This window comes from Ursus arctos, unplaced genomic scaffold, assembly GCF_023065955.2.
Source record: "Ursus arctos isolate Adak ecotype North America unplaced genomic scaffold, UrsArc2.0 scaffold_34, whole genome shotgun sequence".
Lineage (NCBI taxonomy): Eukaryota > Metazoa > Chordata > Mammalia > Carnivora > Ursidae > Ursus > Ursus arctos.
Window position 1 is genome coordinate 7493479 of NW_026623030.1, and position 11600 is coordinate 7505078.

Here is an 11600-nt window from a genome sequence, read left to right on the forward strand (position 1 = left end):
CTTTCAAATAATTTTTTGCACACTGGCTTTACGTCCTTCTGCTCTCAGACCCTGAGCACACAGCTATGAACTGGACCCAGGACTGCCCAGTCTAGTGGAGTATGAAATAGGCAGTCACTGTGTGTGTGATCAGTGCTGGGCTAGGCGGAAACACCAAGACTTAGATACCACAGCTCAGAGGAGGCTCCTGAACCTGCCCCCAGGGCATCAGGGAAGGCTTCCTGGAGGAGGTGGCGTTTTGGAGCTTAGGATTGAGGGATGACTAGGGGTTAGTAGGCAGTGGCAGTGTAGAGGCATGGGGGTTGGAAAGAGCATAGCATGTCTTGTGACCTGTCCACGGGTTCATTGTGCTGAAGTAAGTACGTGAGTGCATGTGAGAGACAGATAGATGGATGGGGGAGATGAAGGGGATCCAGATCCTGCTGGGTCTTGGGGAAGGCGTTTGACACGCGTGTGCAAGGCAGGGTGGCGTGATGGTGCTTGCTGTCAGAGCCGCCCTGCGGCGCAGCTAGACTAGATTGGAGGAAGGTCCCCAGAGACAGGGATGTCAGCAACGAGGCGGGTTTGCCCCGTCCCTTCCTCCTGAAGTTTTCCCCTGGCCACTCCCCCCCTTTATTGTCGCTTGTCTAACTGTACGTGTCTCCTGCTTGTTTATGCTGTGTGCTCCCATCTTCTTGACTGCCAGCGCCATGGGGACAGGGGACCTTGCCACGTGTTGTGTTCACTGCCGTGTCCCCAGCGCCTGGCCCAGAGCCTGGTACATGGTAGGTGCTCCATAATTGTGTACTGGAGTGAATGAATGGATGAATGAACGACCGAACGAGCTCGGGCCGTCGCCATGGGGACGGAGAGGAGAGGACGCATTCACTCCAGTGCCGTCAGCCACCGGGCCCCTTCCATCTGGGGCCCTGTCCTCCTGGGGGGACGCGGGCATGCACTCGGCGCCTCGCAGGGTGCACCATGCGCGGTGGATTTGCAGACTTGGTGGGGAGGCCGGGTCACATTCCGGAAGACACCGGAAGGAGTGAGGACTGGCTCGCAGCCCTCGGCAGATGGTGGCATTCCCAGCAAGCGGCACCCAGAGACGGCCGAGTGAATGACTGGTGAGCTCCCAGCTCGGATTTAAGGGTGTAATTACGAAAGATCTGCAGCAGCTGTTGGAACGAATCAACGCCTGTGAATCTGAGAGAAAAGCTGCCAAGCTGTTTGGTTTTGAATGGAGGTGCTTCTCTTGCCTTCTCCCTGTGTGGTTCTGTCGGGAGGAGGAGGCTGGGAGCCACAGGGCTGCACCCCTCCCCCCTGCCCAGCAGCGAGCACAGAGCCTGGTTTGCAGCAGAGTCAGAAGGAGGGATGGACGGACGGATGCTCTGGAATGATCTCCCGCCGAATTTCAGCACCTGTGAGCCTTAGTGCCTCAGTTCCCAGGAAAATGGGCTACTTTGAATAAAATTGCAGGAAACAGGCATTTCAGATTTTGCAGATCCACTCGGGGAGATCCAGCCTATAGATGGGGCAGGGTCGGCGGCGGGGATATACCCTTTGCCGCCCCCATTACTTGAGGTCAGACTGGCGTCCGCTGCCCCCGGGCCACGGTCCAGGGTCAGCCCTGCACCCTGTCTGCCCCACATGCACCCTCCTTGATGATTCATACAGATCCGACCAGAGGGGTGGCTCGCACTCCGCGCCCCTTCCTTCTTCAGGGGGCTCTTGTTTGCTTGGCTTTGGCCGTAGTGCTGATACATTTACAGAGAGCGAGCGAGGCCACACAAGGCTTAGCAGCTGGCCTCTGTGTGAGCGAGCTTCTGAAGTGTTCTGGAAGAGACCGACATGTCTTAAATTAAGCATGACATATGCGATGCATTTAAAGGAAGGTTTTAAAGCACACATTTCAATCAGTTTCCTTGCGTTTTTTACAACAGGTTAAGCGAACCCCTGAGAGGCCTGTGTTTCTAGGTTTGGGAGAGACTTCAGAATGTTATTTTAGCTGTTTATTGCGGTGGTTCAAAAAAGAAAAAAAAAAAGTCTCTTTACCCCCCTTTGTTCACTGATGTATTAATTAATTCGTGGATTCATTGGTGCAGCCATATCTACATACCAGGTATTTGCCAGGCATTTTAATTAATTAATGAATTTATTTATTTATTTTATTTTTGGGGGGGTGCAAAATGGTAGTTTGTTAAAGCACAGGGACAGGACCCGTGGGCAGAGAGAGCTGCTGTCCTGGGGTTCTGAGGGGTGGTTGACTATATACTATGGGGTTGGGGGAGGTAAGGAAAGTGCCTTCCATTTTAAATGGAAACTCGAGAGGAAGCCCAGGATGTGAAGCACATTCCAGATAACAGAGCCACTGTTCCGGTTAAGAGGGGGAACGGACCAAGAGTCTTCTTTCCTTCGTCTTTCCCCCTTTACTTCCCTGCGGGGTGGCTACTGAGCTGGGTTCAAGGATCCCAGAGTAGGGCAACACGTGTGCACCGTCGATCCGAATTTGCCAGTCAGGGTTTGCTCTGGATGACCGCCTTCCCTGGACAAGCTATGCAGAGACGTGTTCATTCCACGCTTGGGCAGAGGAGCGGGAGACAAGGCAGGATGGCCTGGGGTTCATGTGGTCCCAGCAGGTGTCTGACGGGGCCTGTCCGGCACAGTAGAGCGCCTCCCTGTGGTTCGGAGAAACGGGGAGGGGGGGTGCTCTTGGTGAGGTAGGCAGGTTGAGCTCCCGGCTGAGCTCTTCACAGCCCTTGGGTCCTGTTGTCCAGTAGCAACTGACCGATGGCCACTACCCAGCTTCCAGAGTCAGAGTAACCCCTCCAGCGTCCTCGATCGCTTTGTGTCGTGAAACTCGCGGTACCTGTCCTTATTCACAATCTTAGGAGACTGGGGAGCAGAAGAAGATCTCTTCATTCACCTATTTCTTCACTCCCCCAACCATTATTCTATGTGCATACTCAACAATGATGATGTATTCAGAGCTATGATAGGCCAGGCCGCCGTGCTAGCTTCTGGGGACTCAGGGTGCACTCTGGGGCTTGCCATTGGATGGGAAAGACTGAAGGCTCACACAGCATTAAGTACAACTGTGTAGCTTGATGAGTCCTGCCGAGGATGTCTGGTGCTCCATGGACTTGTAAGACGAAGATTGTACCAGGTTGTGTGTGTGTGTGTGTGTGTTGGTAGGGGCAGAGATGTCAGAGCTGTGTTCTGAGGGCCAGGCCTGCGTCTGTCTGTGAGTGAGAAGGGAATACCGGAAAGCAGGCGCAGCACGTGCAAAGGCCCTGAGGCGGTGTTTCAGCACCTCCAGCAGATGCAATGTTCAACTACTTCTGAGCCAGGAGACACAGCTCCCAAATAAGCCAGCCCCAGAGTCCTCTGGCGTCACCTTTCAGCCTAGGGAGTCTTCGGGATCACCATTCCCAGTTCTAAGCAGTGAATATTATTCCTGTGCTCCCACATTCCTCTCTATATACCATGGCGTTTATCACCCAGAGTTGTAATTGCCTCTCTGTGTGTGTGTGTGTGTGTGTGTGTGTGTGTGTGTGTGTTTCTTGCACAAGGCTGTGAGTTCCCTGAATGCAGGGGATTTTTCTTGTTCATCTTTGTGCACCTAGTAGGTACTCAGCAAACACGTAGTGGAGTAACAGGGGAGATTTCTATTGAGCACCCAGTGTGGACTCAGTCCTCATTCTGCTACAATATTGAGAAGCCGCAAGGAGTGTGCGTCTCACAAGCTGGAGACAGTGCCAGCGGATGCAGTTGGAGCTCAGAGCCTTTGTGCCGTCTGTGCACAGACTTCCGGAACTCCGGAGCTGAGGCTGTGGTCCTGTGTCTCCCAGACCTGCTGAAACTCAGCCGCGGGGGGGGGGTGGGGAGCCTCCCTTCCCCCACCCGCCTCTGCCAGGGGAGGGTGCAGCCAGCCCGGATCGCCTTGAGACGTGACACGGTTGGCTTTGTCAGGCAGGCACACATCCCCAGCCGGGGCCTGCCGGCTCGGGTAAGTGGGGCTGGAGTGTCCTGGAGGTGGAGGGAACGTGAGGGTTCTGCCAGGGACTTCTCTCTCTATCTTTTGAATCCTGTTGTTGCCCTGTGTCTCCTGTCTGGGCTACGTGTGTGTGTGTGTGTGTGTGTGTGTGTGTGTGTGTCCCAGAGCACGGTTTCCAAGAGGTCACGGCGACTGGCTCTAAAGGTGAACAGTCCTGATTTGGGGCAGGACCCGATCGATACGCCTTACAACTCTGCCGTTCTCCGATTCTCCGTATCTTTCCTTCTCTGCTGCCTCTAACCCTGTCTAGACAGCGTTCTCTGGTTTCGGGGAGAAGAAATCTGTCAGCACCATCGAGCGTGTAAGGAAGAGAAAATATCAAAATCTGTCTGCCTTTCTTTCCTGCAGGCTGCGGAGTGAGTCAGAGCCGGGGGCAGCAGAGCGGGGCCCCAGGAAGGGAAGCAGGAGGCTCGCGTGTAACTAAAATACCTTCTACTTTTAGTCCATCTAGATGGGGGCAGGCTGGGGGCAGCTTTTGCAGGGACAGAGAACACGGGCATGAAGGTTGGGGACAGGCTGGTGGCGAGGAATCAAGAACGGCGACTTGTCTGGCACCTTTTCAGACCAGAAAGGAATACAATGTGGTGTTTAAGAAGGCCCAGCCCAGTTGAATGGGGTGAGGACGTGTGGTCGAGTTTCAGCTGTGTGATGTCGGCAAGTCGGGTGACCTCTCTGGGCCCTTGCTTTTCATCCATAGTGATAGCGATGACCCCTGCTTCTCTGGGTTGTGCAAGGTTAATAAGAGAGAACAGAGCTCCTGGCTGGCTGAACGAGGGGATTACACCCGCTGCAGAATGCGGTCTGATGACCATCGTACCCACCTCGTAGGGCTATAAAGAGGATGTGGTTTATAAAACACGTGAAACGCCTGGCTTAGCGCGAGGCCTCACTCCTGGTGAACCCTCACCGCTAGCTGATACTCTTCTCACGGAGGCTCTGAAGGCAACCAGCACGGAATAGGTGTTCAGCAGAAAAGAACCCAAAGGCAAACCAAGAAAAACAGCAGGTGGAGTGGGAAAAAAAATGGCTTTTTGTTCGAAGGCATCTGGAAGGGTGTGTGGGGGAAGCTGGAGATAAGGGACAGTCTAGTAGGGCTGGGGACCGCTAACCAACTTCGTGACCTCAGGGACTTTGGTAGCTGTGTGAGCTGGGGTTGGTCCCCTCTGCTCTCTGTGCTTGGCGCTCAGCCCAGGGTTGTGAGGAGGGTCAGCGGGGATGCCTGATATGGGCAGGCTCTGAAATGGGGAATGACTCGGGGGTAACAGGAGTGAGGGGACGCAAGGATGCTCTCACCGGGGCTTTTGCTGGGAGTGTGCGGAGTGCGTTTGCAGCCCCACCTGGTTCGAATCCCGACTTTGCCCCTTATTCTCTAAGTGACATCAGGCCAGTTCTTTGGCTTCTCTGAGCTGGTTTCCTTCTCTGTAGAGCAGAGATGATGCCGTTTTACTGAAAGAGCTGGCCTTGAGATGAGCTGAGTAGGGAAGGTCCTAGAGAATGTTGCCACCCTTTCCCCACCCTTGGGGCCAGAACAAACTCCAAGACGGCCCTCTGGTCCACTCGCCTTGCCTGGAGTTCAGAGAGGTGGAGAGGCCCGCCCGGGCTTCCCCAGTGAGGTCAGTGGGGAGTGGTTGTCCGGCATCCAGGGCTCCGGCCTCCTGGGCCCATTCCCCCAAAACGCTCTGCATGGACTCAGACTCTGAGATTAAAATTGATTTTTTCCTCTCCTTTGCTTTTTCCTTTCAGTGGTTGCTTCCCTAGTTCGGATGTTCTTAATCCCCATGGATCCACAGCCGTAGCCATGGCGACGCGGGTCGAGGTCGGCTCCATCACTTCCCTGACAGGGGTGCCAGGCCTCGGCGAGATCTCCAAGGAGGAGACCCTGAAAAGGACCTATTTCTGCCAGGCCGGGGACACCCCCGGGGCGCCCTCGACGCTGCTCTTGGAAGGAAAAAGCCCCCTTAGGAGCCCGGCCCGCTTACTCCCGCTGCCCAGACTTGCCCCCAAGCCCTTCTGCAGGGAGAAGGCCCCGGACGTGAAACCCCTTGTCCCATCCTTGGGGCCCGGCCCAACTAGCCCGTCCCCTCCCTGTGGGCGCTCCCAGGGCGTGGTGGCAAAGGACCTGAGCGAGAAGATGCCCGGGCTGGTGGGACAGGAGGCGGGGAGCAGGGAGAGCCTGAGGAGAAGCTCGTCTGTGCTTATCAAGGCCACCTTCCTGCGGCCCCGATCCAACACCATGATTGTCTTTGAAACCACCAAAGCCGGCCCCACTCTGGGGAAGGGGATCAGTGAGGGGGCTTGGGAGGCCACCGCGGGTGTGTCTCAGGAGCCCACCTTGGGCTCCCGGCCCGAGGTGGCCGCCAAGCCTGCCCTGCCTGCCCGAAAGCCTGGGACCCTTCCCCGACCGGCCTCCCTGTCGCAGGACATCAGGCCAGCTGCCCCCCAAGAGGAGACAGGCCCAAATGAGACGCTGTCAAAGGCCAGGAGTGTGGAGGACACAGGGGACCCCTCTCTGGAGCCCAAGCCTCGCCTGAGGAGAAGGCCTGTGTCGGCCATTTTCATCGACTCCGTCCAGCCTCAGAAGCCAGGCCCTGGCGGGGAGGCTGCGGCGGGGAAAGCACCCCCCACCCCGCCTGAGAAGACATGGGTGAGGAGGCCTCTGTCCATGGACCTCACGGCCCCATTTGAGAGCAAAGAGGCCTTGCTGAAGAAGGTGGCTGATGAGGCCATTGCAGGCTCTGCGGCCCAGTGTCGGGGGCCGGAGACGTCCGACCCGGAGCCCAAAGTGGACGCGGAGTGTTTGGTCAGAGCAAACCCTCGCCTTCGTGACCCAGACTCAGACTTCCTGGAGGTAGCCAAGAAGACCCGAGAACAGAAGGAGAAGGTGCTTTTCAAGCAGACGGAGCCGGGCGGCCTCAGAACTGCTGCGGGCTCAGCCAGGAATGACCAGCACCCTGGGGAAGAGAAAGCTAAGCCGCTCAGGGAGCCGGACAAGGCGCCCCCGTCCCCCTCGCCTGGACCTGGAAAAGACCAAGAATTTGCTGAGGTCAAAAGCAGAGCAGCTGACAGGGAAAGCTGGCTGGAGGGAGGATGGACCCCCAGGGGCAGCGTCAGGAAGCGGGTCAGCCTGTTTGGGGAGGAGAGCATCTTGGCCTTGGCAGCAGAATCCGAACCCCCACCAGCCACCCCTGAGCCCCCGTCAGCTGCCCCGGAGCCGGAGAAAGTGGGCGTGAGTGTCCAGGAGCGGATCAAAGGCTGGGCTGCGGAGGGCTCAGAGGCAAAGCCAGAGATCAGAAGGAAGACATTCCAGGCACGGCCGTTGTCGGCAGATCTGACCAAACTGTAAGTGGGAATGTTCCACGGGCTTCGCTCAGCCCTGAGCTGCCTCAGACCTCCTACCGGAGGCCCCTCGGGAAAGGGAACCGGGCGTCAGTCTCCACGCTAGGCACCTTACAGCCCCCGTCTCGATTCACCCACAGCCCCAGAGAGGAGGTGGCCTTCACTTCCCTTTCTCAGATAAGGAGCTGAGAGGCAGAGAGGTAACGCAGCTCCCCCCTGGCCTCAGTGTGTCGGCAGCAACATTTCTTTGTCCCTTCTTCTCTTTACACTTTGTAGTGGGAGGTATCATGCCCATTTCACAGATGCGGATAGGCGAGGTGAAGTACCGTGAGGGAGTCCAGAGCCCCATGTAACTCCTGGCTATGCTGGCTTTTCCAGAAGACTGAGGACGTTACTGTACGGCCTGAGCCTCCCTGAGTGGCCCCCAAGTAAAATCAAATGGGTCAAGAGAGCTTGAGCAAGTCCCTTCCCCTTTTGAGCCTGGTTTCTTTGTCTTTAAAACGGAAAACTTCCTTGAAGGATTAAGGCGAAGACTCACAGATAACATCGTGGCTCCCAGTGACGTGATGAATCCTGTTAGTTGAGGGTTTTCTAAGCTCAGCCGGCCTCTGATATCTCCTGCTCTTTTGCTTTCCCACAAGTGGCTTCCCGGCTGCAACAGGGAGATGCCACGGGGTGTGGCCACCAGCTCCTTAATGACACGCATGCCACTGACATACCTTTCTCAGGTCGGAGCTTCTGGGGGCCACCTCTGGGCAGACTGCTGCCCTCCCAGGCCTGGGAACCAGGGTTAGACCAGTGGCTCTCAGCATTTAGAATCATCTGGAAGAAAATCCCGAGGCCTGGGGCAGTCCTCGCCCCCTCAAGTTGGTCTGGGGCGGGGCTTCTTTGTAAAAGCTTCCCAGGTGATTCTCCTGTGCAGTCTGGCCGGAGTTAGGATAACAGAGAACGAGGCGCCCGTACCAGGGACCTCACACACCTTTTCCCGTGTCCTCCCAGTGCCTCGGGTTAGTCTCATCTGACAGATGGGGAAACTGAGGTTTGAGGGTGGGAATAACTCATCATCATGCCTCTCAAGGAGGCAGGCCCTGGAGGATTGTAGAGTGGGACGAGGTGAAGTGGTTCGTTTCTCTCCCCTCCGTTGTCTCTGCAGCCCCCAGCCCCAAATTCATCTTTAGGCATCCACTCCAGGGAGCTCTTCAGAGATGGGAACATTCTAGCACCAGAATACCCTTTCTCTTCCCCTTGACAAGTGGAGAAACTGAGGCCCAGAGAGGGACAGTGCCTCGGCCAAGGTTACCCAGAGAGGCAGCGACAGGCCCGTGCCCCCACACATTCCATGGCGGCCCACCACCCCCGAGTCCCGTGGCAGGTCTGTGGTGGGGCTGCTGTTGTGCCTGGGGTTGCTAACAACAACCATTAATTATCCCTCCTGGGGCATCTCTACTCTTCCCTAAACGCCCTCACATAGCTATTAGGGCCTTGGGTAGCCTCTTATCTGCCCTACAAAAGACGATGGGGAGGTGTTAATTATCCCCGTTTTATAGATGAAGAGACAGAGGTTCAGGTGAGATCACAAGTGCGGCCCAAGCTCCCGCAGTGGGGAGGCAGTAGAGCCGGGACTAGCACCCAGGTCTCTTCACCCCAGCCTGGGGTTCCTGCTACCCCAACGATGCTGTGTTTAAGGTAAGCTGTCCCCACTGGGCTCTCGGTTTGGCGACTGGAAAGGACACATCGTTTCTCAAAGCAAACCAGGTAGTGTTGCTTTGTTGATCTCAATGCTGATCTCACCCCTGGGTTCCATGGCTAGTTACAGGGTGTGGGCTGGAGGCAGATTCTGGCCTCAAACAAGTAATGTGGATCTCTGTACCAGGTTTTCGAGTCCAGCGTCCAGCAATGAAGTCAAGTATGAGAAGTGTTCTGAGCTAAGTGGCGAGCTTCCCAAGGAACCCGGAGAGAAGGTAAGGAGCCCCCGTGTTTGGCACATCTTGTTTTCCAGTGGGTAGCTTCACTTCCTGGAAAAAGAGCCCAGGAAAGAATCAGAAGCCTCTCGTGAAGAATGAAACATTTTTTTTCCTTTAATGCCAGGATGTTTCAAGTCCCTTTTGGGTTTATGGTTCTGCACTCCTTAGTGTTAAATATTGTTTGCAAATGCAATTGCCAGGTTTTATTTTTTTTTTCCTGTGCAAAGAGCAAGAGGGACCTGCTCTTTCTTATGGACAAATTATTAAGAAATTAAAATTTAGGTTAAAAAATGTTAACAGAAACTCCCTCAGTTTCCCTCATTATGGCCCCTGTTCCCTTCCCTACCGTGGCTCGTCACCTAGCAGTAGCAGAAGGGGGGGATCTACCAGCAACTAAATTGCTTTAAAGTATTTTTATTTAATCTATTTAATAAGGAGAAGCTCATAAAATAACTACTAGGTCTAACCCATTTGTGGTGGATGCCTCGTGCAGGGTTTTAATTTTTTTAAAACAGCTTTTTTTGAGATATAATCGATGTACAGGAAACTGTACCCATTTTGAGTGTGTGTGGATGCGTTTTGACATATATGTGTGCACACCTGTGAAAATGTATCACCGTCAAGATACCACACATCGCCAGGACCTGCAAGTTTCTTCTTTTGTAACCACTCTCGGCGCTCCTCCTACCCCCAGACAGCCACCAATCTGCTTTCTGTTCCTATAGATCAGCTTGCATTTTCTAGATTTTTTTCTAGATTTTTCTATAAAGGCAACCAGTCTTTTTTTTTTCTCTTCTTTCACTCAGAATAATTAGTTTGAGATGTGTCATACTGCATGCATGTATGTATCAATAGTTTATTCCTTCTTGTAGCTGAGTAGCATTCCATTGTGTGGGTAGACCGTGATTTGTTATCTTTTTGCCCTGTTGATGGACATTTGGGTTGTTTCCCGTTTTGGGGCCCTTGCATGTAAAAGAGCTCTGAACATTTGTGGGCAAGGCTTTGTAGGGACATCTGTTTTCTTTTCTCTTGGGTAAATGCCTAGGAATGGCTGGATGGTATGGTAGATGTCGGTGCCACTTTTTACAACACTTATGTGGACTTTTAAACACCAGAGCTTGGTGGCAAGAGCGTTTGTGCCCTGGGAGCTGGATCTGAAGGGCAGTGCCCACCACTCCTGGGGGCGGGGGTTTGCCCTGCGTTTTATCCTTGGGTGTTCTGAATCACTTCCTTGAAAACGGTTGAGAGTGGGTCCTGTTGAAGTAAAGCCTCTTATATTTGCGTTAAAAAGGTATAGTGGTAACAACAAGAAAAAAAGGACCCTGTGAGGCAAGTGGGACAAAATTCTGGTTGTCATTGAATCTAGGGGAGGGGTTGGGGTGAATATATTATTTTCTCTGTAATTTTGTATGTGTGAGAAAACTTCCAAGAAATGACAGTTAATAAAGGAATCCTTGCTTTATTTAATATAACGAGATTTGGGGCGCCTGGGTGGCTCAGTTGGTTAAGTGTCCATCTGCCTTCGGCTCAGGTCATGATCCTAGGGTCCTGGGATCCAGCCCCGCATCAGGCTCCCTGCTCAGCGGGGAGCCTGCTTCTCCTTTCTGCCGCTCCCTCTGCTTGTGCTGTCTCTCTCTGTCAAATAAATAAATAAAATCTTTAAAAAAAAAAAAAAAAGAAAAAAATAATATAATGAGATTTGATCTCTGTAAATAGATTTTCCTACTGGTAATTTTTTTGTTGTAGTAAAACACATAACATAAAATGTACAATTTTAATTTTTAAGAACAATATATTTTTAAATTTAAAAACAATCTTTCTATATACATATATACACACACATATGTAAAAATACACACATACACACAATACTAAGAGAAAGTTCTGGAACGTTCTTCAAGGATACACTCCTCCCCATTGATAACAGCTATTATCCAGAAAGGGCTCTGGTATTTGAATATCTGAAGTCTCAAAAAGGACTTGAGCTTTGTATTGTTTAGAGAACACAGATCCATATATTATTTATGCAAATTGTATGTAATAAAATGTAAACAAAACTTTAAATGAAAATATTTTTAAAAGTCTTTAATGGCATTCCATCATCTGCAGTAGAGATTAGCAAATTGTGGCCCAGTGTGTATCTTAACCACTTTATTTTTATTTTTTTAAAGATTTATTTATTTGAGAGAGAGAACCTGAGGCGAGGAGGGGGCAGAGGGAGAGGGAGACAAGCAGACTCCCCTGCTGAGCACAGAACCCTTCGTGGG

The 11600-nt window shown here is 53.0% G+C and overlaps 1 protein-coding gene across 2 annotated transcripts in view; it reads left to right on the plus strand.

Annotated features, from left to right (window-relative positions):
* The window catches only part of KIAA1671 (KIAA1671 ortholog), a 183552-nt gene that overhangs the window by 48659 nt on the left and 123293 nt on the right, over positions 1-11600 (plus strand). For both annotated transcript variants that reach the window (XM_048221395.2, XM_048221396.2), the window contains exons 3-4: positions 5777-7372; positions 9243-9330. In XM_048221395.2, the coding sequence (XP_048077352.2) occupies positions 5832-7372; positions 9243-9330 (1629 nt within the window). In that variant the 5' untranslated portion in view covers positions 5777-5831. The remainder of the gene's footprint in view (positions 1-5776; positions 7373-9242; positions 9331-11600) is intronic.